Consider the following 25539-nt stretch of genomic DNA (forward strand, 5'->3'; position numbering starts at 1 on the left):
AACTGGGCCAAACTCCAAGGTCAAATATGATCGTATCCAAAGGAAGGACTTGTCACAAGAATTACATATGTGAAGTATGAAAACCATAGTTCCAACCAGTCAAAAGTTATGGGCAATGTTAAAGTTTTTGCGGACAAACAGACAGACAGACAGACGGACAGGGCAAAAACTATATACCCCCGAATCTTCGATACGGGGGCATAAAAATATAGATTTGTGGATTTCAAAATTGCCTCTGAATCATTTTTACCTTCGACGGAAATTTGAACACATTAAGTCTACAAAATGCTCAAGAAAGGGGATAAACCTTTTTGCTTATGAGAATGGATTGATTATATACGAAATTCGGTATCATATTATGAGCTATGCATGGTCATCCATATTTGGCAAAGAGAAATATATGTTCCTGTCAAAAACATGAAAAACATTTTGGCCTCTCCATACAGTGAACACAAATACTTATTACTTTGATTATATGCACAGGTTTTGATTTATATTTACACACTCTTAGTAACTTGGCTCTAAAATCAATTACGTCTTTTTATACAAACTTGGACCATTTTAAAGAAATGTCAATGACAGGATTAACAAAATGAATGCCAAAGGCAAATGTGGGGCATCTTAGAAACATATTCTGTAGCACAATGTAAAGGCAGTACAGGGAAAACGGCGGGCTCTCAAATTCATAAAAGCTTTGTAGGGTCCTTCGGATGAGATCTTAAAAACCGAGGCCCCGTGTCACAGTAGGCGTTGGCACGATAAAGAACCCTCAATGCTCAATGGCCCTGAGTGCCGCGTAAAGGTCTGAATTTGAAGCCTTTCGTTGGTATATGGTGAAGTTTTTATTATGAGTGAAAAATTCTCGAACAGGACGTAAAACAACATACATCAATCAATCAAAGCTTTGTACACGCAACAATCGCTTGATCCTCTTTTGCTCTCGAGAATTACTAGCTTTGAATTAAATATCAACTACATGTACGTGTTGCATTGCAGTTTTTTTTTTTTTTTAAAGATGTGTACATCCAGTATCGTTATTGCCATCATACCTTTTATCTTCATAAAAAAGGCTTCCTCCTACACTTTATTCTATCTGTTTAAAATATTCAGACCAATTCCAAATTTTATTAAAGATTGCATGTTTTCTCAGACCAAATGCATTTTAGACGTGGATAACCTATCGTTTGAACTAGAAATATTGATTCATTAAATTGCTTGCTCAATACAAAAATATGAGAATCTTGAATTTATATCGATGGTAATGGAAAATTGTTCTCTATAAATTTCTTATTGACTGAGGAGGACTTGATATCAGATTTAATTCTGCCCGAAAAATGTTATTATATAATCTAATACTAAGCCTCGTATTCCTGAAAGCTTACACTGCAGGAAAAAAAAATTAGGAAGATCCGAGTATGGATTGTTATAGTGATAATAGAACGAAAGAACGGCAGCTCTGGAAGGTTCAGTGTCGGTGGTACGTTACTGGTGGCCTGAAAAAAAAAACTCGCATGCAAAATACCATCCTGTAATTTGTTGTCTTTTGGTTATTACATTATTTTACAATCATAGAGTCACTAAAATTTTTTCTTCAGAATTTTTAAAAAAGTTTAGCCAATCTCAGAAAATCACCACTATTGATAGCAATTTTTACGCAGTATTAGGAGGGTATTGCATCTCCAATAAAGTATCATGTTCGAGCCTTTTCTTTTCATACAAATATCAAGTGGAGTTCATTTATGACGTCACATGATATTTTTATTTCCTGTTCTGTAGCATTTCTTCTTTGTTTAAGTTTAAAAATTTTCAAAATGGGCTTGAATACATGTATGTGTATATTATTAAACACAAATAACTCGTTTTCAAAAGGCATTTAATATGCAGTGCTTTAATATACACTTTATATTAAGATTTTTTTCAAAACATATAATATTCTCAGTATTTAACACTTTAAAAGTAAATTACATATGGCACAAAATGGCAATTGTTTATCGACATTATCAGAACGAGGCTCGCTTTGTCTTTTGCCAGTGAAGAAATGAATCTGTTTCTTCCGACATTTCGTCCTCTTTGGCGATACTGAATGACGTCACATGATTAATGTTAGGATTGGAGTTGTGTATTTTTCCACTGTTTGGAGACCTCCATTTGTAACAGGAACAAGAGCAAACTGATATAGCGTCTTGATACTCAGGAGTTTCGTTTGCATTCGAAACTACTCCACCATTTCCAGTGATGACGTCACCATTCAATCGCACGGCATTCCGCGCAGCTTCCGCAGCCTCCATCTCATCTCTTTTTTCGTCTTCGCTATTTAAAGTCAAACAACGAAGCACCAAGAGATTCATGGCTGCGGATATCACTGTCAATCCAATGAGAATAAAAAGGAGAACGAACAATACATAACCTGGTCGAGTTTGGAGAATATTTTCCTTCTGCATAGCTACGTAATCACCAAACCCAATCGTAGTCAGCGTAATGAAGCAGTAGTAGACGGAGTTAATGATTGGCCAGTTCTCCAGTTCAGAGAACAACAGCGACCCTGTTGTCAAGATTAGTGTAGACAAACTTAAGGTAATGAACAAAACGTCGGTTTGAGAAACTTCAGCCTTCTTGAACCTGAAACATTTTTTGATATTTTTCAAAAGGTAGGTCACAAATGTGTTTAGTCTTTCACCAACACTTTGAAACATAATCATGCAAAGCGGGATTCCAGCAAGTGCGTATAGCATACAGAATATTTTTCCGAACACAGTCTTAGGCGTGCTATGGCCATAACCTGCAAAAGACAGTGTATTAATGAAAACGTTCGAAACATACTTAGTATATCACAGGAATTATGGATTTAAAATAACTTTGACCTTAAATTTTCTCACTCAAAATGTTATACTGTAAGAACATGGAATAAAAACTGGCTAACAGCTTGCGCTGAGTTTGTTTTCAAGGTGGTATGTATCTACAAACTGACTGAAATTAAATTTGAAATTAATCATTTAATGCCCAATACGATTTACTTAATCTCCAAGAAAAATGTATAATCTTGATATGATTCTTAAATCTGTTGATTCTTTGTTCAGTCATAAAGTACTAATGGTTTCAATTTTGATTTTTTAATGTAAAAACTTTAAAAGGACTGCACACTCAGAAATATTGTACGATGTTTGTACGCGTAGCACTGTGTATCTGAAACATCTAATGAGTATGTCAAAACATATAAATAGCCAATATAGGGTACTTCATCTATGCTACAGCTTCTGTTGATTATATATTTATCTAGAAAAAGAACAACTGGTGTCATGGTCCAAGAGATATAGAATGTCCGAACAATTACCACAGATGTTGGATAAATTTCCTGAAAGGCCTATTAACGCGTAACTGCTGACGTCAAATCTTGATATTAATTAAGATATTAAGCTATTACTGCTCATTTAACAGTGGGATGAGGATCTTGGCTAAGTTCATCCGATGGCCAGAGCTGACAACTTTCTGGGATAATAGTACCAAGCTGTCTGTGAAGGCAGACATTAGTGTCAGAATTACAAATCCTTTATCTGCAGACAACCATACAAACAGAATACATTTATTGGTTAACCATATATTGTTTACTAATTAGTTTGAAATATTTGTACGACGTTAATTTTAATTTTACCATGATATATTCCCTTTTTGGTTTATTTGTTTGATTGATTTAGTTGTTTGTTCTTTTCTTTGCGATATATTATAAAGTACTGAAATTCTGAAACGGCAAATGCAATCTAATGCAATACTTTGAAATAATACTGCGTGTGTTTGTCAGTATAACATGCAACTTTTACCTATGAGGGATACAACCAACAGAGAAAAATACAGAGCTCCTGAGAATTTCCACTGGACCCCGGCTTTGTAAGGTTTGGACCGCAAAACATTTATTCTGATTTCTTCAAAGTCTGTATCACTGATGTTAAATTTCTCTATGAAATCTCGTTCTTCCTGCAGTAGTTTATTCTTAAGCTTGATTTCGTTTTCTGACTCGAGAGCATCAAAGACAGCGGCTCCAATCAGAAGGTATGTAAAGGTGCAGACGATTAGTGAAAGCGTCCTCACATTCTGTCGCTTCATGGCTGCAAAAGATAGGAGGCAAAAATTCAAAAATTATAATATTAATTTGGTGTGATATCAAATATATTCCATTCAAAAGTCCATCCAAATTTAGTTTAGATTTTCGAGAAAATGTCTATTTTTATTTTTTTTAAAAATCAAAGTTTTATTTTTTATGCCCTTAGTATCCCACAACTAGTTTTAAATGAATTAGTACAGACGGAAAATTATAACTACATATGTAATAGAAACTTTTGAGCTCGAGACCATGAGTACTTTTTGATAAAAGTGCAAAATACTGAATCAATTTTGATGCACAAGTGGTGTACTTCAGAGACCTATCTTTCTTCTGCACTTTGGACAATAGTTCTTCACAAGGTTGCGAATACTTTTTTCGGATTGCCTATTACATTTTTTCGTCCCAGAAGAAATTCGGTTTATGTCTGTTCGCGTAATCCACTATAAAGAACATGTACAAATGTCGGGCGCACGCTTTGATCTCGGGATGTCCATGATCGATCTGTAAATAATAAGTTGTTTACGTCCAATTCCTTGGATTCTACCGCTGTGTTGTTGAGGAAGACATTGATAGGTCTTGGAAACATGTCATGATAAAGACATAGCAAAAGTACAAACGATCTCAAAGGGAAGCTTTAAAGATTCCGCGGAACTACTTTATCATAAGAAAAGTTTTGTAAACATCATAATTTAGTTTTACTGCTAATAAGTAAAACATGTAAACGCATATCATTTCACAGAAAGCACTTCCAACAGTTAAAGTTCTTGTTTTCTGTATTTCCTTAACGATAGATTAGACAAGCTATTGATGTTTTGAGGGCTGATAGAATGGACATAGTAGTACTTTTAGGTCAACCTTATTACTCTGTGGGCATAGACAATCGATGTAAAGTGTGAAGAAACATTCCGACATTGTTATTATTGCGCCAACATCATTTAATGGCGGGAAGATTGTCAACATATCGTACATTTCATTACTAGTAAAGTGCAATTTCACTACTAAGCAATAAAAGCAGGAAGTGGTCCTAGTAAGTTATTGAACTTTTATGCACTCTGCATACTGACAATAAACGATAAACTCCTGTAAATCAATTTTTCAACAAAATGATAAAATACATTTCAAATTATTTTATTTCCTATGCAACACTTTTTTTTTCTGTGTGAGAAAGTCGTACCTGAGCTTCGAAGCTGTCTAAATAAACTTAAGATTTTGCACGATTAAAAAGAATGAAGCTAATGGTTTAAATTAATGAGTATTTATTATTAGGAAATATTTTTGCACTATTGCTTGAAACGAATTCAGTTTTCCTTTGCATAATTTACTGTTTACATAGCCTTTATCTTATTATATATATCTTTACGAAACATTACTTACAGATTATATAATGTAGAAAAACTTAAATGAAACTTGGGGTATTCAATGTAAAATGAAGGAATATTGAACTATTTCGAATCACTTTAAGCTAGGTAAATATGTATTGCTAGATAATGACGAATAAGATGAACCAAAAACACATGACTGATAACATATTAGAAGCCAGTCGTTTTGAACCTTAAACGTTTTCCAAGAGTTATCTGCCCTTGATGAAGCAAATTTAAATTTTGTCAAAATATCTGCGGTAGATGATTAATTTTATTTCATATTTTAATAAAGGGAGATTTTATGCATATTTTCACCAAGAGATTTGTATGAATTTCAAATTACTTTTTACAATATCTTAATAAAACATGCACTGCACATAGACTTTAATGTAAAATTCAAGATGCAAGTAATTGGACAATAATCAAAATTTTGTAAATTCTTTTGCTGGAGTACTTTAATTTGAAAGCATTTTCAAAATGCTACCATGATTAAAAATATTGGACCATTCATTTATTAGGAACAAAATATGTTATCATTCATGTTCAACTCATATAATAAATTATTCATTCATCATTTCCAACTTTTAAAAAATGGTTTTCTAAATATATAAGTATTTTATATATATGTTCCAGAACAAGAGAGAGGTAGTAACCGGTTTTTCTCAAACTCGAAAAATTAAGGAACTCGATTTTGAGAAAAACCGGTTACAAACTCCCACTTGTGGCGCTGAAGAAGTATCCTATCCTCCCTCACCCTGGTAATATACCTCGATAATCTGTCGAAATGAAATATACAAGGGAAAAATACAAAGAATGAAAGTATCAATCATTGATGTTTGCAAACATCATGGCATGAACTTTGAGAATAGACCCTAGAAAAGCAGCCTATTAGAATAATCGTACGTGTAAGCAGTTAATCAGAATTGTCATAGGTGTTTCATAACATGTTACGAGCACGAAAAAAGAACAACTGCGCGGGAGTGATGAAACAGTAAATCTTTACCACACCCGACTTTAAAGTTTATAACAAATTTTTATACATGTAGATTCAATGATCTGTGACAATACTGTGCATCATTCTTCAATGTAACATTCCGGTCTTATAGAGTAGGTTTACCCCTTTAAAATCCCCCCCCCCCCGGTTCTAGTAGAGTAAGATTTCCCCCTGGAAAAGAGCCTCTAGAGTAGGATCTCCCCCACGGAAATCCCACATAGAATCAATTTTCCGGGGGGGGGGGGAATGCTTCTGTGCGTTATAGATATTAGAGTGCGTTTTCCCCCAGAGCCAATTTTTCCCCCAATTATATATCATGGCTGTTCTTATGTGTGAGGGGGGAGGGGCGACACATATTTACAAGTTTCCCTTCTTCAAATGGCGACCAGTTCCATTGAAACATACGAAGTATTATTTAAAATCTTTTAAATCTTGTTTTTCTCAGTAACTGTCCAACCAATTTTTTTGAAGCATTAAAAACTTATTCTTTTCATCTGGTCAAACTGGTTTCTGAAGAAAAATAATTGGTGCAATGTAATCAGTTGGACAATTTTTTTAACTGTATCCATGGAAACAAAGAGGAATTTTACTTTAAATGGATTTTTGTATTTCAAACTACATTTACATACTAGAAATATTGATATGTAAGTGTCTCTTATGATGACATATTTTTCTGACAAGTCGATATTAGGATTTAACAAGACGTCATTACCTGACAAGTCGACATAAATTGATTACAAGTCAGCATAATTATCTGACAAGTAGACATAACATCTTACAAGTCTACAACATTAACTGACAAGTCGCCATAACATCTGACAAGTTGACTTGTCAGATAATTATGGCGACTTGTCAAAAAATTATGTCGACTTATCAGATAATTATGTTTACATATTTTACACATATAAATGTAGGCTTGCCAGAAGTTATGAGGGCAAGTAGGTGTCAGTTAATGGCATCAACACAGTTTGATATCAAGATTTTGAGTTTCTAGTCAGATGCTTATATCTGACAAGTGGACATAAAGATCTAACAAGTCGACATAAGCATCTGACAAGTCGATATAATTATTTGACAAGTAATAGAAAGATGCCACCATAGCATCGAAATTTGCCGATTAAATTATTATAAAATGATGATTAATCTCTACATACATGTACATGTACTTGTAATTTTTTATTCTGATTGAGTATAATGTAGTTTTCGTTTTAAAAAGATGGAAGACGCAAATTGATTACTCAGAAATTTATTTCAATTACGACATCATATTCTAAAATATTAAGTTACAATTATTAAATTTCATAATTTGGAAATCCTCAAGAGGGGATTATTTTCCTTAACCTTGTCCTAATTCCGGTAAAAATATTAACAAGCAAATTAAGTGCGAAATTGGAATAGCAATACACTTATGTAAAAGAGCTCGAAAGGAAACAGGTTTCAGATTGATTATGAAGAGTACAACAATGGTTTTCACCACTCATTTAGTGGGATATTGAACTCTTTTAGTGGGATATTGATTGAATATATTGTGTTCCTTTTTTGTACTCTACACTAAAATTTGTCATTTTTTAATCAGTAACTCGGGAAATTGAAATCGAATCAATGGTTCCGTTTATCTAAGTATTCTGTTTTCGAGTGATAATGCCTATAGGCCACAACGCTCACTTGAGCCATTTTTCTCTTCCTGATAATTTTGATCTTCGATCAGCCAGTATGTTGAAAATTTGTATTAGTTTTTCAAACTGTAACCTTGTGTTTTTCATGTAAAAGTCAATATTTCCGTACTAAAGTAATTGTATTGGATACAAATTGAAGCTTTGTTGTTCCTCAGAAAAAATTAAAGCTACATTTTTCTGTACATTCTTATGTAACATTTCTCTATAATTATTCCAACCCTCTTAAAACATCCTGACTAAAACATTTTTAAAATCCATACTACATGAGGAGATAATTTCAGATCGATCTGGCAAATTGTCGCCCTATTGTTCTAAAAAAAAGTTTATAAAACGCAATCTTAATATATTTTTGCTAGCTCCAAGGCCCATTTTTTTTAAAAAAATAATTTTCAATCTATAAATAAGGAAGTTTTCACTTAGCCTTTTCTGGCTAAGTTATTATGAAGAAATATTTTCAATTCAATTTAAATGTGTTTACAAATTACAATTAATTCTCCTTAGAAAGCTTTATTGCCTTGCAACGGAACACGATCCTTCTTGTTTAATGATGTGTAACGGTCCAACGGAGACCTCAACTAATGGATTGACATGACAAATCTTTTGTATTGAATGGTCATGGGATGTATAAAAGCGAAGCTTTGGAAATATCAGGCAGTCAAAAGTTAGCTGAAGAAGATGACCTATAGATTGATTGATTGTACATTTATATGTTGTTTAACGTTCCATTCGAGAATTTTTTTTCACTCAGAGACGTACATGTACGTACGACGGTGAAGGGCTTCAAATTTAGACCTATCCCCTGCACTCAGTACCATTGAAGGTTCTTTTTCGTGTCGTCGCCTACCGTGACACGGGACCACGGTTTTTCAGATCCAATCCGAAAGACCTGTGACTTTTATAATGCCGGGCGCTTGGTGGAGAAACAGTCACTACCTTTGTTTGTGTCTTAGGTTTGACGCAGTGCGACAATCAAAAAACGAACCGAGTCTCTCGATCACGAAGCGAATGTCCTACCATACACTTGGCTACTCTGACCGGTTTGACGTAAAGATGAGAAGGGTGAGAGCTGAATAAGGTCAGTCATAGGCACCAGTGGCAAGTTGTCATAGGGAATTGATGTTAAGTGCTGGGTGTCTTACATCTGAAGAAGATTTCAAATAGACACCCAGTTCTTCTCTATCAATAGGAATCTATGGAAGAAACGCGGTGCAAGAAGTGCTCTACCAAGTCCTTTTCTTTAAAAGACAAATCAGTACAGATAGAGCGCCTTATGATAATAATTTAAGTCAATAAATAAAATCACATAGAGTAAGAGGAAACGATATTTATTCCTTGAAAGAAACCTGATCATACACTTTACAGATGCGTTAATTGTCTGTCGTGCGTCAACGTTTGAACATTTTCAACTTCTTCTCTGGAACCGCTGGTTAACATTGGCTCAATGCTTTTGGAGAAGATTAGTGCAACAAACGACAGAAAGACGGATGATTGATAAACTTCGACAAAAAAAATCTAATGAGCAAGAGATTATTCGGTTTCGCGTGGACGAAGGGCGCTTACAAATGTACATAACTTGTATGTATGTACATGCACGCTTTGATGTGATACATGATCTATGGTAATCTACAGGCAATCTAAATAGGAAAACTAAATCATACGTGTAATTTTAGAACTGGTTAAATAAAAAAAAACAACGCACCAAATTTTCCAACTCATATATTATAAATATTCCATGAAAAGGTTTACCCTATGGAACATTATGTCGATAAATTTTCAATAAGACTTCATTCTACAACGTGGATGTGGCTATTTACGGTACTGAGAATACTAATGGAAAGTTTGTAAAATTTCCCATATAAAATGATTATTTATTTTATCCACTGTGAACAAACCAGCATGGCTATACATATTTAAGCACATTTTCACGAATTCTTGGCGATTTGATTGTTGATTATTTTGGGGGAATCTGAGGGATGGACAACTTTGAAATATAATTTAATTTCTATACAATGTACAATGTACATGGCTAGCTTAAACTATTGACTAGCTTAAATTACTTCCGAAAGATTTAGTACTCAATGTACCTAAATGCTTGTGACACAAACAGTAGGCTCGTCTGCATATCTATACATTGTAGATCTCATAAAATACCATTAGACCAACAAGGATATTTTGGTTAACCATGCTTTTGTCGTAGACGATGTATAGGAGATACTGTTGTTATTATGTTCCCCAAACGAAGTTTGGGAACATATTGTTTTTACTCTGTTTCTTATTATTATTATTATTAAGGTCTTCCGTTTTCACGGAAGACCTTATAGTGATTCTACTGTTTCTTATTATTATTATTATTATTTTTTTGACCAAATTTTGTGCAGGCGTTTTCTCGAAAACTATTCAGTGGTTTTTCGTGAAACTTTCAGGAAAAATTAGTCATTGTTTGAACTTGTTTCATCACAAGGAAAATTTGGAAAATTCCATTTTGGTTCCAAGTTACGGGCAATTTCCTGATTTTAAAATGAAATTTTGTCCTCGAATGTTCTCAAGAATGACTAAAGATATGAACTGGAGACTTATTGGAGAGCATAGAACGTGACTTCTAAATTTGTGGAATCACATTTTCGTTCGTCGTCGGCACTTCCGGGCGTTTACGGAAGTGATCAAAGAAATCATAAAATTTCAACTTTCTTTTTTTAAATCAATACTTACATCACATTATTGCATCTCTTTTGTAGTTTCGAAATATGTTGGTCCCACCGGAAACAAAAACGACAACTTCCGGTTATAAGAGAAAAACTACATAATTTTAGTATTTTTCTTTCCCATTAACATCCTTTGTAGATAAAGTTTTTGAAATGAATTTTAAATATGTTATTCAAACTGCAGATATCTAGAGTAACATCAAATATCTTTGTAAAATTCACTTCCGGTCGCGTGTTTTCCTGTCCTCAAAATGAGAAGTTGTCTGAGCAAGATCTCGGAAACGGTGAGAGATTAAGACATCAAACTTATATGAGCAACAGACCTTAAGATGTAGGCAAAACCATTTGGGTTCAGAGCGTCAGCCGTCACTTCCGGTCGTCACAGGAAGTGATCAAAGAAATCGAAAATTTCAACTTTTCTTTTTTTAATTAAAAATTGCATCACTTTATTGCATCTTTTTCGCAGATTCGAAAGATCTTGGTCTCACCGGAAACAAAAGCGACAACTTCCGGTTATAAGAGAAAAACTACATATTTTGAGTATTTTACTTTTCCATCAATATTTTTTTCTAGAAAAAGTATCTGAAATGAATTTTAAATATGTTATTCAGACTGCAAATGTCTAGAGTAATCGTAAATATCTTTCAAAAATTCACTTCCGGTCGCATGTTTTCCTGTCCTCAAAATGTGAAGTTGTCTGAGCGAGATCTCAAAACTAGGTAAAAGATTAAAACACCAAACTTTTATAAGTAATAGACCTTGAGGAGTAGGCAAAACCATTTGGGTTAAACGCGTCAGTCGTCACTTCCGCTTGTCACAGTAAGTGATCAAAGAAATCTAAAAAAAATTAACTTTTCTTTTTTAAATTAATGCTTGCATCACTTTATTGCATCTCTTTCGCTGTTTAGAAATATGTTAGATTCCACCGGAAACAAAAACGTCAACTTCCGGTTTTAGGAGATAAACTACTTTACTTTGATATTTAACTTTCTCATAAATATTGCTCATCGATAAAGTACTTGAAATGACTTTATGTATGTTGTATATATTGCAAATGTCTAGAGAAAAGTCAAAGATTTTTATAAAATTCACTTCCGGTCTCTTGTTTACCTGTCCTCAAAATTAGAATTTGATCTCACAATATTGCTCGGCAACAGTAAACGACTGAAGTCTAAAACTTTCAAGACTGATGGTCAGTCATCAGTTATATGAATCGTGAGAAAATCTTGTATAGCCGTTACTTCTGGTACTTCCGGTCGTGACCGGAAGTGATGTAAAAATGAATGGTTAACGTTAGCAAGTTGGATTTTCACGCTGACGACAAGGGTTAAATTTACAGAGTGTCTGAATTTCTTTTATCTCTTTTTCAGCTTGAATTTTCGTTTTTATTTTCAGAATCGGACGGAAGACCTCTCATTGCTCGCAATGAGTTTCTAGTTATTATTATTTTTCTTCCTGGGTACTTTTTTGTCCGTGAGTGATCTCCGAAACTACACATCCGATTGAGGTGAAACCTTTCTAGGGTTAATAGGAATGTTATGTAGATTTGCGGAACGAAGGTCATTTTGCGCGCACGCGCATGCACGTGCGTGCGCGTGCAAAGCGTAAAATGACCAATATACTTGATATAGCTGTAACTTTTATATTTTTTGACGAAATGCTTTGATACTCAGAATATAAGGATATATTAATAGTGTAGACAAGATGACATGGTCAGAATGCGCATGCATGCACGTGCGCGCATGCGCATTGATTGAAATAACCAATACAATTGATATAGACTTAACTTGTACATTTTTTGATGAATTGCATTGAAACTCAGAATATAAATATATATTAGATGTGTACACAAGAAGACTTGATCAGCGCACACATGCATGCATGTGCGTGCACGTGCGCGCGCGTGCAATGAGTAAAATGACAGATATACTTGATATAGCTATAACTTTCATATCTTTTGATGAAATGCTTTGATACTCAGGATATCAGGATATATTAAAAGTGTAGACAAGATGACATGGTCAGAATGCACATACATGCACGTGTGCGCATGCGCAATGATTGAAATAACCAATACAAATTATATAGACCTAACTTGTACATTTTTTGATGAATTGCTTTGAAACTCAGAATATAAATATATATTAGAAGTGTACACAAGATGACATGATCAGCGCACACATGCATGCACTTGCAAGCACGTGCGTGCGCGTGCAATGAGTAGAATGACCAATATACTTGATATAGCCAAAACTTTCATATCTTTTGATGAAATACTTTAATACTCAGAATATAAGGATATATTAATAGTGTAGACAAGATGACATGGTCAGCGCACACATGCATGCACATGCGTACGCGTGCAATGAGTAAAATTACCAATATACTTGATATAACCATACCTTTTACAATTTTTTGATGTAATGTTTTGATACTCAGAATATATAGACATATTATAAATGTAGACAAAACGACATTGTCAACATGCACATGCGCGCGCATGCAATGCTAAAATGACCAATATACTTGATATAGCTGTAACTTTTATACTTTTTGTTGAAATGCTTTGATACTCAAAATATTTAGATATATTAATAGTGTTGACAAGACGACACGGTCATCATGGACATGCATGCACGTGCGCGTGCTTGCAATGCGTAAAATGACAGATATACTTAATATAGCCGAATTTTTTTCATCTTTTGATGAAATTTGAATATAAAGATGTATTAAAAGTGTAGACAAGTTGACATGGTCATTTTGTACATGCATGCCCGTGCGCGCGCGTGTAATGCGTAAAAAAACCAATATACTTGATTGCCTTATTTAATGAAGCTTACAGGGAATAAAACACCAAAAGGAAGTTGGGGAGCGTTTGGGGAACATCTGTAACGGTCCCCGTTACAATTAATACTAGTTGATATTGTTATTGATATTACATGATTCAGTAATGCATGTGATGTGTCTTTTGCTATCAATTTTGAAGGTTTTTCTTTTAACTGAATGTATATAAAATGTATATAATGCCGCAGATTAACACACAACTACCAGAAAAAAAGACTAAAGCATTTTTTTTTATTTAATATTGCAACCATGACATTTAAGACTGCTTTGTATTATTTAAGAAAACATAATTTCTGTTATTTATAGTTTAAAGTTGAAGAAAGTAATCAAATATATAATTCTATATTTCAATCACTATTATACGAGGGGCATTTGAAAATTTCTGAGAACTGCTTGCTAAAATGTTAACCATTTCACGGAAGTTGATACGTTTGATTCCATTGAAAAGAGCTGGAAAATTTGCACTTATATATTAACGTCACTTTCTTGTATTTATGACGTAATAACTCTAAAAATGACGTCAGAGTCTCGAATGTTTAGCATACTAAAAAGACGCGTTCTTAGTCCACTTGAGAACATCGAAATAGTGCTGTCAAAGGCTTTTTTGAAAAGATATTTCAAACAAAATTTGCATGAACGTAGAGTAAGACTGTAAGAATGGTATGGTAAATCAGCAATTCCATACTTTTTTTGCTTGGTTAATAAGCAGGGTTTATGTCCGGTTATGTTATCCTAAGCAGTCATCAAAAATTTTTATTTATATGATATAGCTGGATTTTTGGTCTATTATATAGCTCTCCACTATATTAAATAAAACATATTCAACATAAAACTGAAGAGTAACGATGCAGTTTTCCACAAATGCATCTTGAGTATCAGGACTCTTACCGTTTACGAATAGAACGTACAAGAGTTTTCCTCCGGACATGTTTCTCACTGTAGGAAAGCCGATGACCGTAATATAGTTTACGGTCATCAAAACATGTCGGCCGAGCTGACCGGTAAGAATTTTTCATTCAAGGTATCAAACATTTGATAGCATATCTGTGTAAATTCCGCTGAAAATTGAATGTACGCTAAGTAAAACTTGCTATTGGTTTTTATAGCTTACTTGAACTTAAGGAAATAAAGCTGTAGTACGACCTCAAAGTTTTTGAGAATGATGACCGTAACAAAATATTAAGATGACCGTAATCTCGGTTTATTCCGTGAAGTGGGATGACCGTAAATTTATGATGACCGTAATATTAAACAGAAAGCGTCAAAATAAAGATTTGAAGTGTACATGTGCCAAACGTTTTTACGATCGGTAACGATTCTGTGTGCGATCATGCAACTAAGAAAATATGATAAACATGCGATCGTGCAATTTGAAATTCATTAAATACCCTTAACAGTTTGATGAAATATAGTAAGAGTTTACCGATTTACATGGGCTGATAGTCTGTCGAAACAGAACAGGACACCGAACATTTGATTTTGAAGAGGGGGGGGGGGATTGACAGATTTTCTAATCTTCTGCTTGGGTAATTATGTCCACATTTTAAGACAGCAAAATCAAAAATTCAGAACTCTTTCTTTTCATTGTCTATTGGCACTCGATTAAAATGAATCAGATACTAACAAAAAGTATTGGAAGGACCGAATATTAGGATTATAGAAAAACAGGTTTTATTGTCAAGGGAATGGCTGTTCAATCACAGGAGTTAGCATACCTATAAATTTTACCGAAATTTTCAGTAAATAAAAAAAAAAATTAATACACTAATGACTATACTATGAAAATAACAATTACAGGAGTTGGGATACCTATCAATTAAACTAAAATAATTACAAGTGTTATCATTTTACTGAAAATTGTTATTATTGTCGTATTTGTATTTTTTATTTACGGGATATGGAAAATTTCGGGGAAATGATTGGTATGTGTCCTTTTTGACATATTTTATTGCTTTCTTACAAAAGTCGTCATGTTACAAATTTTATGTAAGAAATAAAATATGTCAGAAAGGCCATATTCCAACTCCTGTGGTTTAATTAATGATAGCTTACTCTATTAAACTCAAATCAATTCAAATCTTTATTGCCTCTGAGTTGTACAACTCATCGGGATATCACAAAAAGGGACGGGGGGGGGGGGGGGGGTAAGTGAGGCTGCTTTCTTCCACTTTTTTTAAACATAACTATTTACTGTAACAGTTGAAATGTTTATTGAAAAGTTGGTTGCCCTCCCCCCTTTTATTGCAGTATAGTTAAATAGTGATACTCTGGTACTTTGTGAATAAAATTTGATTGTGAAAGAAGATGACCCCCCCCCCCCCCCCCCCGAACACACACACATTCAATATAGGATTTTTCGAATTTGGACAATTTTCCTTTTTTATTTTGCTTGTCAAACTTTCTAAGGTAATTTTACATTATAACCCCCCCCCCCCCCCTTTAAAAAAAAACGATACTGCGTGCCTGCAAATAAATTCTATTCTGTTGAAATATATTATATGAGATATTATAAGTGCTATACCTTTGAGGTAAAATTTTGCGAGCCCTCCAGTTCGTTTTCCGTAGTATCTCCTTGATTAACATAGTTAAGTTTAATTTCTAATATTTATGTAGGTCAATTTTGATGGTTAAAAACGATATCTCACAATGACCAACTGCCTTATTTGAATTTAATAATATATATTATACATCGAAATAACACTTCCTAAACAGAATTTACTCTGATTTGTGCTTTTTTTTTCATGCGTTTAATTTACGATCGCTATTTCCCAGTTATACGATCGCTTAATAAACGATACATGTCGTTGACGATCGCCTCGCAGTTGTCAAAATTTCCAATTAAAATTTGTTTTGATGCTAATGTATACAGTTTTAATTTTAAAATGTTTAGTTCATACCTCTAAGAATGACTTTCAATGCTGATAGATGATAACAATCTAAACTATCTCAAAGCATGAAAATTCGATGTTTGGAGCATTGTCGATTTGATCATTTGCACAGAAATTATTTTACAAATTTAATCTAGGTGATATTTGCCCGAATTAAATCTTTTCTAGTATTACTTACATCTGGTTATACTCCAGCGCATACAAAACTGCTTTAACTTATTCTCTACGATACTTTCTACTTCAATGATTTTATCCGTGTTGCCGATCGCATCAGAATTGTTTACAGGGGTGTAATAGAACATGTAGAATTGATGTTAAATAAGATATAAAACATCTAACATGATTTTGTACAAAGATTACGGTCATCTAAATAACTGTTTTACGGTCATCATCTTCTCGCTGGAATGTGTTTGTTACGGTCATCATACTGCAAAATTTCGAAGGCCTTTCATCATTTCATTTTCTTTTGTTTGGGTAAACAATAACTACTGGTGTAGAGATAACATCGATGTTCGTTTAACCATTACCTTAAATTATTCAGTTTTACTGAATAATGTTTATAATCGCCGTCGAAAATTTTCAACCGATCATCTCAGCCGACATGTTTTGATGACCGTAAACTATATTACGGTCATCGGCTTTCCTACAGTGGTTTCTGTGCGTATTGTTTTTTTCATATTATTTCAACTTCGGCGATCCAAAACTCACTATTGCTTTTGACTTTGGACTCAAAAAATTAAATATGACTTTCATTGCCTTGTACAATCTTATTTATTTTCCATGATTCAAAATTTTCAAACACACCGAGTTACGGTTGGGTTAGAACTACACCGACGCCATTTTGGTTTTTACGAGAAAATATGGGACACCCTTAGCTTAACTTCTCTTGAGCTTTAATCGTTCCCGCAAAATTGGTTAAAACACCTGACGAATTAATGCCAGCAAATTCTGTAACAACGTCCACTATTCTTCCGTGATTCCGCAGCGTCTTTTTTACCCAATGTTTTGCGCTAGATTCGATTAATACATGGTATGTTTGACACACTCTTAAACCACCTCAGAACTATAGCAGCTCCTGAATATAACTCCATTTGATAGACTGTAGTCTATGTAATCATTCTTCCAACTGGCAGTTGTGTCCGTTAGCGTGCATCCGAGTAACGAACAAAAGTTGACTTTAAAATTTTACTTTACCTAAATTGTGTCTATTGTTACGTCATTTTTATGGTCAGTATGCTAGACATTAGAGATTCTGACGTCATTCTCTGAGTTAGTACGTCATAAAATTTACAAAATGACGTCACAATATGTGTATATTTTTGTGATCTGTCCAATGATATCAAACTCAGTAATTTCCGTTAAACGGTTCATATTTTAGCAAGTAGTTCTCATAACTTTTCAAATGCCCCTCGTAAAAATGAAACAAAATTTATAAAATGATAAGGTACAGTTTATCATATATGTGTTGTTAGATTATGAAGTAATTCATTAAGTTATATTGAGTAATAACAGTTATTTCAAAAATGTTTTACTTTAAGTTAGCAAAATTGTTTTATTCTGATTAACTGAAAAATTAATCATGTTACTCGTCCCACTGAAAGATTTCTCCGGAAAAGCAGCACTCTGTCTAAAGATACTGCCTGAATAAAGAAGTCTTTTTTGGAATCAATAATACAAAAAACATTATTGTACTTATTTACACTTTGATAAAAATATCATAATTATCAAACACCGTTATAATTTGTTAATCGATTCACGAGCCTATAATTCTCATGTATAACCTCTTTTTCAGTATTCCGGAGTCTGTATGGAATTCATTTTTCTTTTTTTTCACCGACAATCCGAGGTGTTTAACGGAGTTGTTGAGCAGGGGGCAGCTTTGACATGCTCCAGATGTGGGATACAGGGCCTGACATACAATATTTTAAAATTATTTTATGCCTAAGCATTAATATTCCTTGCCATGGGAACCTTGTGGTTGTCATGCTTATTAACTCCCGCCATTTTTATTAGTTTTACTACAGATTTTATAAGTGGCTGACCTCAGCAATAAAGACAATAACATGGCGACTTTTTCTGAAAACAATTTGACAGAAAGATTTACATCAAAATTATCCTACTTAATAATAAATGTTATGTAAATCGAAAAAGAAATTCCTTTAACGTACTTAACTGATTCAGTTCATTTTTCAGAACTGTTGGTTAATGACCCTTCAAATAGAATAGCATTTTATATTAATCTTTTCTAAGGTCTTTATCTGAATAAACGCTAGTTTTACGTGCTTACTTTGAATTTTCCAGGCTTTCGATCTTTAACATCAAACATTAGGATCAGTATTTCGTTTACGTCCTTTTCCTGAACCTATCCAGGAACTAAATCACAGTAGTGTGGTAGACTTTGGCCTACAATGGAAACAACTCTTACAGAGTATTTTTTTAATCAATTGTATACAATTCGGTGAGAATAAATGAATTTTATGAGCACATGAAAATTAATTTTGAAATTATTACATGTATAATTAAAGTTTATCTTTGGAATCTCGAACAGCGATACATGTACATGTACGTATCGAGAATTAGGGATATGTCGAAGTAAATCTATGGTCTCCATTACAATAGGAATTTAAGTCTCAAAGTATGATTTTTTTTTGCCAGTCAATTGAGTTCGAAATACTTTGGTTTGACTGTACATAGTTTTCAAGCTTCAGAAATTAGCGATAATGACAGTAAATGGAGGTTAAAATTAATTACATCTCTCTAGGTATCTGGTTTCGATAAACAAAAATAGGTAAGATTTGGACTGCATTGCAGCATACATGTATCATGATAAGTTAAACGGAATTTTGGAATGAACTTGAGCATATTTATAGATTGTTTATTTGTAAATAGATATGAAAAGAGCGTAGAATTTTAGATCAATGGCACATTACTGTTTCATCGACGGAATTCGGTACCCTACCCGAAGAGTTCCACAACGTTACTTTTTTTATTCCCTCAGTATATCAGTCAGGTTAAAACATCTGAAATCCTGTGATAAAAACTGAAAAACAAATTACATGTACGTGTACGCGTAAAAATTTAAGAGAACTATCGAAAGAAGAAGGTACGGTTTTGGTTTTATTGTGCCAAAAGTTTAATGTTTCCAAAAAGTTTTGAAACTGGCTTAACTATGAGTTGAATATATGACTGTTGTAAATCAGGAAAGAATATGACATGAAGGAAGACCATTCTGGAAGTATGACGTCATTAATTTGATGCATTCCTCTGTTATAAGCAGAAATGGCCTCAAAATGACCCATTTCAGGGGTTATTTTCCTTAAGAAAATAGTGTCCACAGCCGTCGCCCACTTTAATTTTTGGATATGTTGTGTAAATTTTTTTGAAAAATCACATATCTAAAAATTTTTGTGGGCGATGCATGTGGTCTATATTATCTTAAAGAAAATTTCATTGAAAATTGATGTCTTCTGCACTTTTTAAGAAAATACGGGAAAATGCACAAGTTAGCATTTAGTAGGTCATGTGAGAAAAATGATTTGTATGATCTTTCCGCATGGACTTTCAATTATTCAGAAAGCATGAATTTTAATTTTTTCATCACTTTCATTTTTAAGAAAAATACAGTGCAAGATTTGTATTGAAACCGTACCTTGTTCTTTCCTGGCATACTTGTGTTGATGTTCCACTCGGTTTAATTATTTTTTTTAAATACTAGTTGTATCGTGTATATATACAATGTATTGTTAAAGTTGTTTTATTTTCCCCAATTTTATTTTATCAAATTATAACCTTCCCATCTGTTCTGGTAAAAAAAAAGTAGCCCCGAAGTGAAAGTTTAGTTTAAATAAAATTAATACAGTAAAACTTGTCTAATTAGTACATCACTGGATCCATATAAAAACTGGCCGGATTAGACAACATTCCGGAATAGACAACATTTCAAACAATTGAATTTACTAAAAGTTAACATTGTATTAGGCAAGATTTCGGAATACACTTATCACTACATCTGGATTAGACAGGATTCACTGTATGTACAGTGTTGTGTCCGTTCCTTCCAACACTCCAGGAAGAGAGACGATATTGCAGCTTGACAATGAAATGCAGTCTTTCTTAACTTAATTTAGTTTGACAGCTGAAATTATCTTTGCTACTTCAAATAAATCTCTATAGAAATCACAAAACGTATTATCAATTATCCATGAATTTTCTGTAAGTTTAGTACTCTCAGGCCGCCAATTAGGCGACCAATTGCGACCCAATGGGTAAGACCACGTGGCTGAAATTAACACCATTCTCGTCTCGTCTTTCATTTTCAATTTGCTCTTCCATAAATGTATAATATACGAGTATGCGTTAGAAATACATTACTTCAACTCAAAAGAGGATTTATGGTATAAATTAGTTAAACAGGAAAATTTTCTTTATTTTAGTTTTAATTAAACACTACCTTTAATGAGAATAGCGGTAATTTCCTGTAAACCAAGAATCGGTTAATTTTTCTTTTCTTTATTCATTTCTTTTTATTCGATAATATCAAAAAGGGAAAAGAAAGAAGCAAAAGTTGCGTCAAATCAATATTGAACTCAATTTCTGTTCCACAAATACATGTAAGTAGCGTTTGATCCACCCCACCCTCGGCCGAAAAAACCCCCCATCTAGATTCATTAAATTGAAGTAATATTAATATTGATGTAGCATTTCCTTCATTGTATAAAGCTTTACACTGTTACAATATAAAGTAACTTTTGTTATTTCAGAAAAATACCAGATATTTGTTTGCCTAGTCATAAAAGTCACGTGACCAATCATAAAATAAATGGATAATAAATACTTCAATGAAGATAAGTTATCTATTGATTGGTTGTTTCATGGGGAAAAACCTATAGAAATGATAATTTAGAATTGTTCGTTTTGCTAATAATAAAATAATTGGTCAACGTTTTTTTTTAGCTCTACTGGTCAGAGACCAGAAGAGCTTATGCGATAGTAAGGTGTCCGTCGTCCGTCCGTCTGTCTGTCTGTCTGTCTGTCTGTCCGTCTGTCTGTAAACAATTTTTCAAAACGCTACTCCTCCTACAGTTTTGGTCCGATTTCAATATAACTTGGCACACAAGTAGACTACACTAAGATGCATAATTTAGTGCATCGGTTTTTGATTTCGATGGACGGTGTTGCCATGGTTACTAAAAATAGAAATTTCTGTGAAATTCCTTTAAAATGCTACTCCTCCTACAGTTTTGGTCCGATTTCAATATAACTTGGCACACAAGTAGACTACACTAAGATACATAATTTAGTGCATCGGTTTTTGATTTCGATGGACGGTGTTGCCATGGTTACTAAAAATAGAAATTTCTGTGAAATTCCTTTAAAACGCTACTCCTCCTACAGTTTTGGTCCGATTTCAATATAACTTGGCACACAAGTAGACTACACTAAGATACATAATTTAGAGCATCGGTTTTTGATTTCGATGGACGGTGTTGCCATGGTTACTAAAAATAGAAATTTCTGTGAAATTCCTTTAAAACGCTACTCCTCCTACAGTTTTGGTCCGATTTCAATATAACTTGGCACACAAGTAGACTACACTAAGATGCATAATTTAGTGCATCGGTTTTTGATTTCGATGGACGGTGTTGCCATGGTTACTAAAAATAGAAATTTCTGTGAAATTCCTTTAAAATGCTACTCCTCCTACAGTTTTGGTCCGATTTCAATATAACTTGGCTCACAAGTAGACTACACTAAGATACATAATTTAGTGCATCGGTTTTTGATTTCGATGGACGGTGTTGCCATGGTTACTAAAAATAGAAATTTCTGTGAAATTCCTTTAAAACGCTACTCCTCCTACAGTTTTGGTCCGATTTCAATATAACTTGGCACACAAGTAGACTACACTAAGATACATAATTTAGAGCATCGGTTTTTGATTTCGGTGGACGGTGTTGCCATGGTTACTAAAAATAGAAATTTCTGTGAAATTCCTTTAAAACGCTACTCCTCCTACAGTTTTGGTCCGATTTCAATATAACTTGGCACACAAGTAGACTACACTAAGATACATAATTTAGTGCATCGGTTTTTGATTTCGATGGACGGTGCTGCCATGGTTACTAAAAATAGAAATTTCTGTGAAATTCCTTTAAAACGCTACTCCTCCTACAGTTTTGGTCCAATTTCAATATAACTTGGCACACAAGTAGACTACACTAAGATACATAATTTAGTGCATTGGTTTTTGATTTCGATGGACGGTGTTGCCATGGTTACTAAAAATAGAATTTTCTGTGAAATTCCTTTAAAACGCTACTCCTCCTACAGTTTTGGTCCGATTTCAATATAACTTGGCACACAAGTAGACTACACTAAGATACATAATTTAGTGCATCGGTTTTTGATTTCGATGGACGGTGTTGCCATGGTTACTAAAAATAGAAAATTCTGTGAAATTCCTTTAAAACGCTACTCCTCCTACAGTTTTGGTCCGATTTCAATATAACTTGGCACACAAGTAGACTACACTAAGATACATAATTTAGTGCATCGGTTTTTGATTTCAATGGACGGTGTTGCCATGGTTACTAAAAATAGAAATTTCTGTGAAATTCCTTTAAAACGCTACTCCTCCTACAGTTTTGGTCCGATTTCAATATAACTTGGCACACAAGTAGACTACGCTAAGATACATAATTTAGTGCATCGGTTTTTGATTTCGATGGACGGTGTTGCCATGGTTACTAAAAATAGAAATTTCTGTGAAATTCCTTTAAAACACTACTCCTGCTACAGTTTTAGTCTGCTTCTAATATAATTAGGCATACAAGAAGACTATACTAAGATACATAATTTATTGCATTGGTTTTTGAATTCGATGAACAGTGTTGCCATGGTTACTTAAAATAGAAATTTCTGTGAAATTCCTTTAAAACATTACTCCTCCTACAATTTTGGTCTGATTTCAATCTAATTTGGCACACAGTTAGAATACACTACGATACATAATATGTATTTCTGTTTTTTTTTATTTGGGTGAATGGTGTTGTCATTGTTACCGGTACTAAAAATAGAAATTTCCGTGAAATACTTTCAAAACGCTACTACTCCTAGTTTTCATTTGATTTCAATATAACTTGTCACAAAAGTAGACTACATTAAGATACATAATTCTATTTATTGTTGCATGTTGCAATGTTTCAAATCCAAGTGCTACTTTTCTTTTGTTATACAAACAGACCAGTAGAGCTACAGTCTCATCAGAGACTTCTGGTTTGTTTTGTTTTTTTTCCCTGAAACTATAAATGATAACTTTAGAACCTGTCCTTTAAACAAAGCAACATTGGAAACAATTTCTTTCTATGTATAATTTATTGATATAAAACGTATATATTAATAATTTAAAAGCATCTACTAGCTGGCAAAACCAGTTGTCTTATTATATTTCTGTATGTACATGTGTCTGTTTCCTTGTATGCAAAAATAAAATACAAAAGAAAAATTAAATATTAAAAAAATGATGGTTTTGTTATAAGGTAAACCGAATGTAAACAGTGGGTTAAAAAAAACAAACAAACAAAGCAAAACAAAGCATGAACATATTTTGAGAACTTTAGTAGAAAATAGAAACTACTTCGTAAATAAGACAAATCCTGACAAATAATATTCTTGATTCCTTTCCGAGATATTTTTTCCTTAAAATACTTCCGTATTTTATTATGAAAGAGATTTCTTTTGTTTTAAATTTACTGTATATTTACTTTCGTACATATTTGCACTTTGAGGGAAAAATCTTATTTGCTACTTTGACTTCATAAAAAAGTGCTTATTCATCATAGACCATCGTGCGTTCATAAACAGCTATCTGTGTGTGAACTAAACCAAAAACTCAATTTGTTTTGCATCAATATTGAGAGAAACATGTGCTCTCTGATCCTATCTTATATGCGAGTGGATAAAAGAGCTGAATATTTACGTAATATTACACACTATACGGATAAGCATTCGGAGAAAAAAATCAGAAGTTTCTAAATCCAAAAGGTCAAAAGTTATGAGAAAAAGTTTTTACCTGGGCTGGTCTTTTTTTAGTTGATCTCCATGCCCTCTCTTCTCATCATCTGTTACGGTTCCATGGGGAAAGAAAACTAATTTGAAGTGGATTCACAATCAATTAGGCGGGGAGTTAACAGGAAAGTAAACTATCGGTGTTGTGCTCAGACAGTTGTGCACATGCGCGGTTGGAACAATAAAATCTCTATTGATTGTCCAGTTATATTATTCCTTGAAAGACTCGATCGCGTAATAAAAGATGAGAAATTCCAGAAATGCTTCATGTTTTTTAACCTGAACAAACATGATCTTTCAAAGAGGAAAAAAAATCACTGCAAGGTGTCCGTGGAAATAAAAAATATTCGGCTAAAGCGGGCGAGGTTTTTAATGCATGGGGTGCGTAATTAGGATTAGTTTTGTAGCTTATCTACAGGCTGTATCTGTTTGATTCTCATGTCCTATGGCTAGTTATTACTGTATCCTTTGAAACGACAGAAATGATTTCCGACGCGTAGAGCCAAACGCCATGTTATCTAAAAATATTTAATGTGAATCGCGTTACAAATGGAATGCAAGTGGATTAGAGAAAAAAATCCAATACAATTCTAATTTGAGGAAAAATAATGCATTCTGAAAATTGACCCTTTTCTATCCAATGAAACGATAGTCATTAACTGGTTTACCGAAATATAATCGTTCTTCACAATTCTTGACAAACGAAGTTTAAAATGTCGAAAAAAGGACTGCTCACATCCAGTTTTTTAAGGTTGTAGACGATTTCCCAAGACTTTGAGCTTCAGTAGCCGATGAACATTTTCATGGCTGAATCAATATTTGAAACTATATCTTATTCTCTGTTAATATGATTGCTGTCATTAGATTATGACGTCACTACTGTGTTTTCTTGGATAAGAAAAAGCGAATGC

The 25539-nt window shown here is 33.5% G+C and overlaps 1 protein-coding gene across 2 annotated transcripts; it reads right to left on the reverse strand.

Moving 5' to 3' along the window:
- Positions 1 to 1929: 1929 nt before the first annotated feature.
- Positions 1930 to 24892, reverse strand: LOC133190116 (two pore potassium channel protein sup-9-like). 2 transcript variants are annotated; one of them, XM_061325592.1, is made up of 4 exons: positions 24633 to 24892; positions 18849 to 18964; positions 3816 to 4100; positions 1930 to 2779 (listed from the first exon to the last, which is right to left on the reverse strand). In XM_061325592.1, exons 3-4 carry the CDS (start codon positions 4096 to 4098, stop codon positions 2001 to 2003), a joined length of 1062 nt encoding a protein of 353 aa, XP_061181576.1. In that variant the 5' UTR covers positions 4099 to 4100; positions 18849 to 18964; positions 24633 to 24892; the 3' UTR covers positions 1930 to 2000. The 2 variants fall into 2 exon arrangements, with proteins under 2 accessions (XP_061181576.1, XP_061181575.1); XM_061325591.1 differs by lacking the exon at positions 18849 to 18964 and having other exon boundaries at positions 24633 to 24891.
- Between the last annotated feature and the right edge of the window lie 647 nt (positions 24893 to 25539).

This window comes from Saccostrea echinata, unplaced genomic scaffold, assembly GCF_033153115.1.
Source record: "Saccostrea echinata isolate AGI-Se365-2 ecotype Australia unplaced genomic scaffold, CSIRO_AGI_Sech_v1 ptg000020l, whole genome shotgun sequence".
In the NCBI taxonomy this organism is placed as follows: Eukaryota; Metazoa; Mollusca; class Bivalvia; order Ostreida; family Ostreidae; genus Saccostrea; species Saccostrea echinata.

Excerpts from the sequence above, each read along its gene's own strand:
- LOC133190116 (XM_061325592.1), bottom strand. The coding sequence starts at position 4,098 with ATGAAGCGACAGAATGTGAGGACGCTTTCACTAATCGTCTGCACCTTT. Across the intron at positions 2,780-3,815 it reads GTTGGTTGTATCCCTCATAG|GTTATGGCCATAGCACGCCT; the intron begins GTAAAAGTTGCA and ends TGTCTTTTGCAG.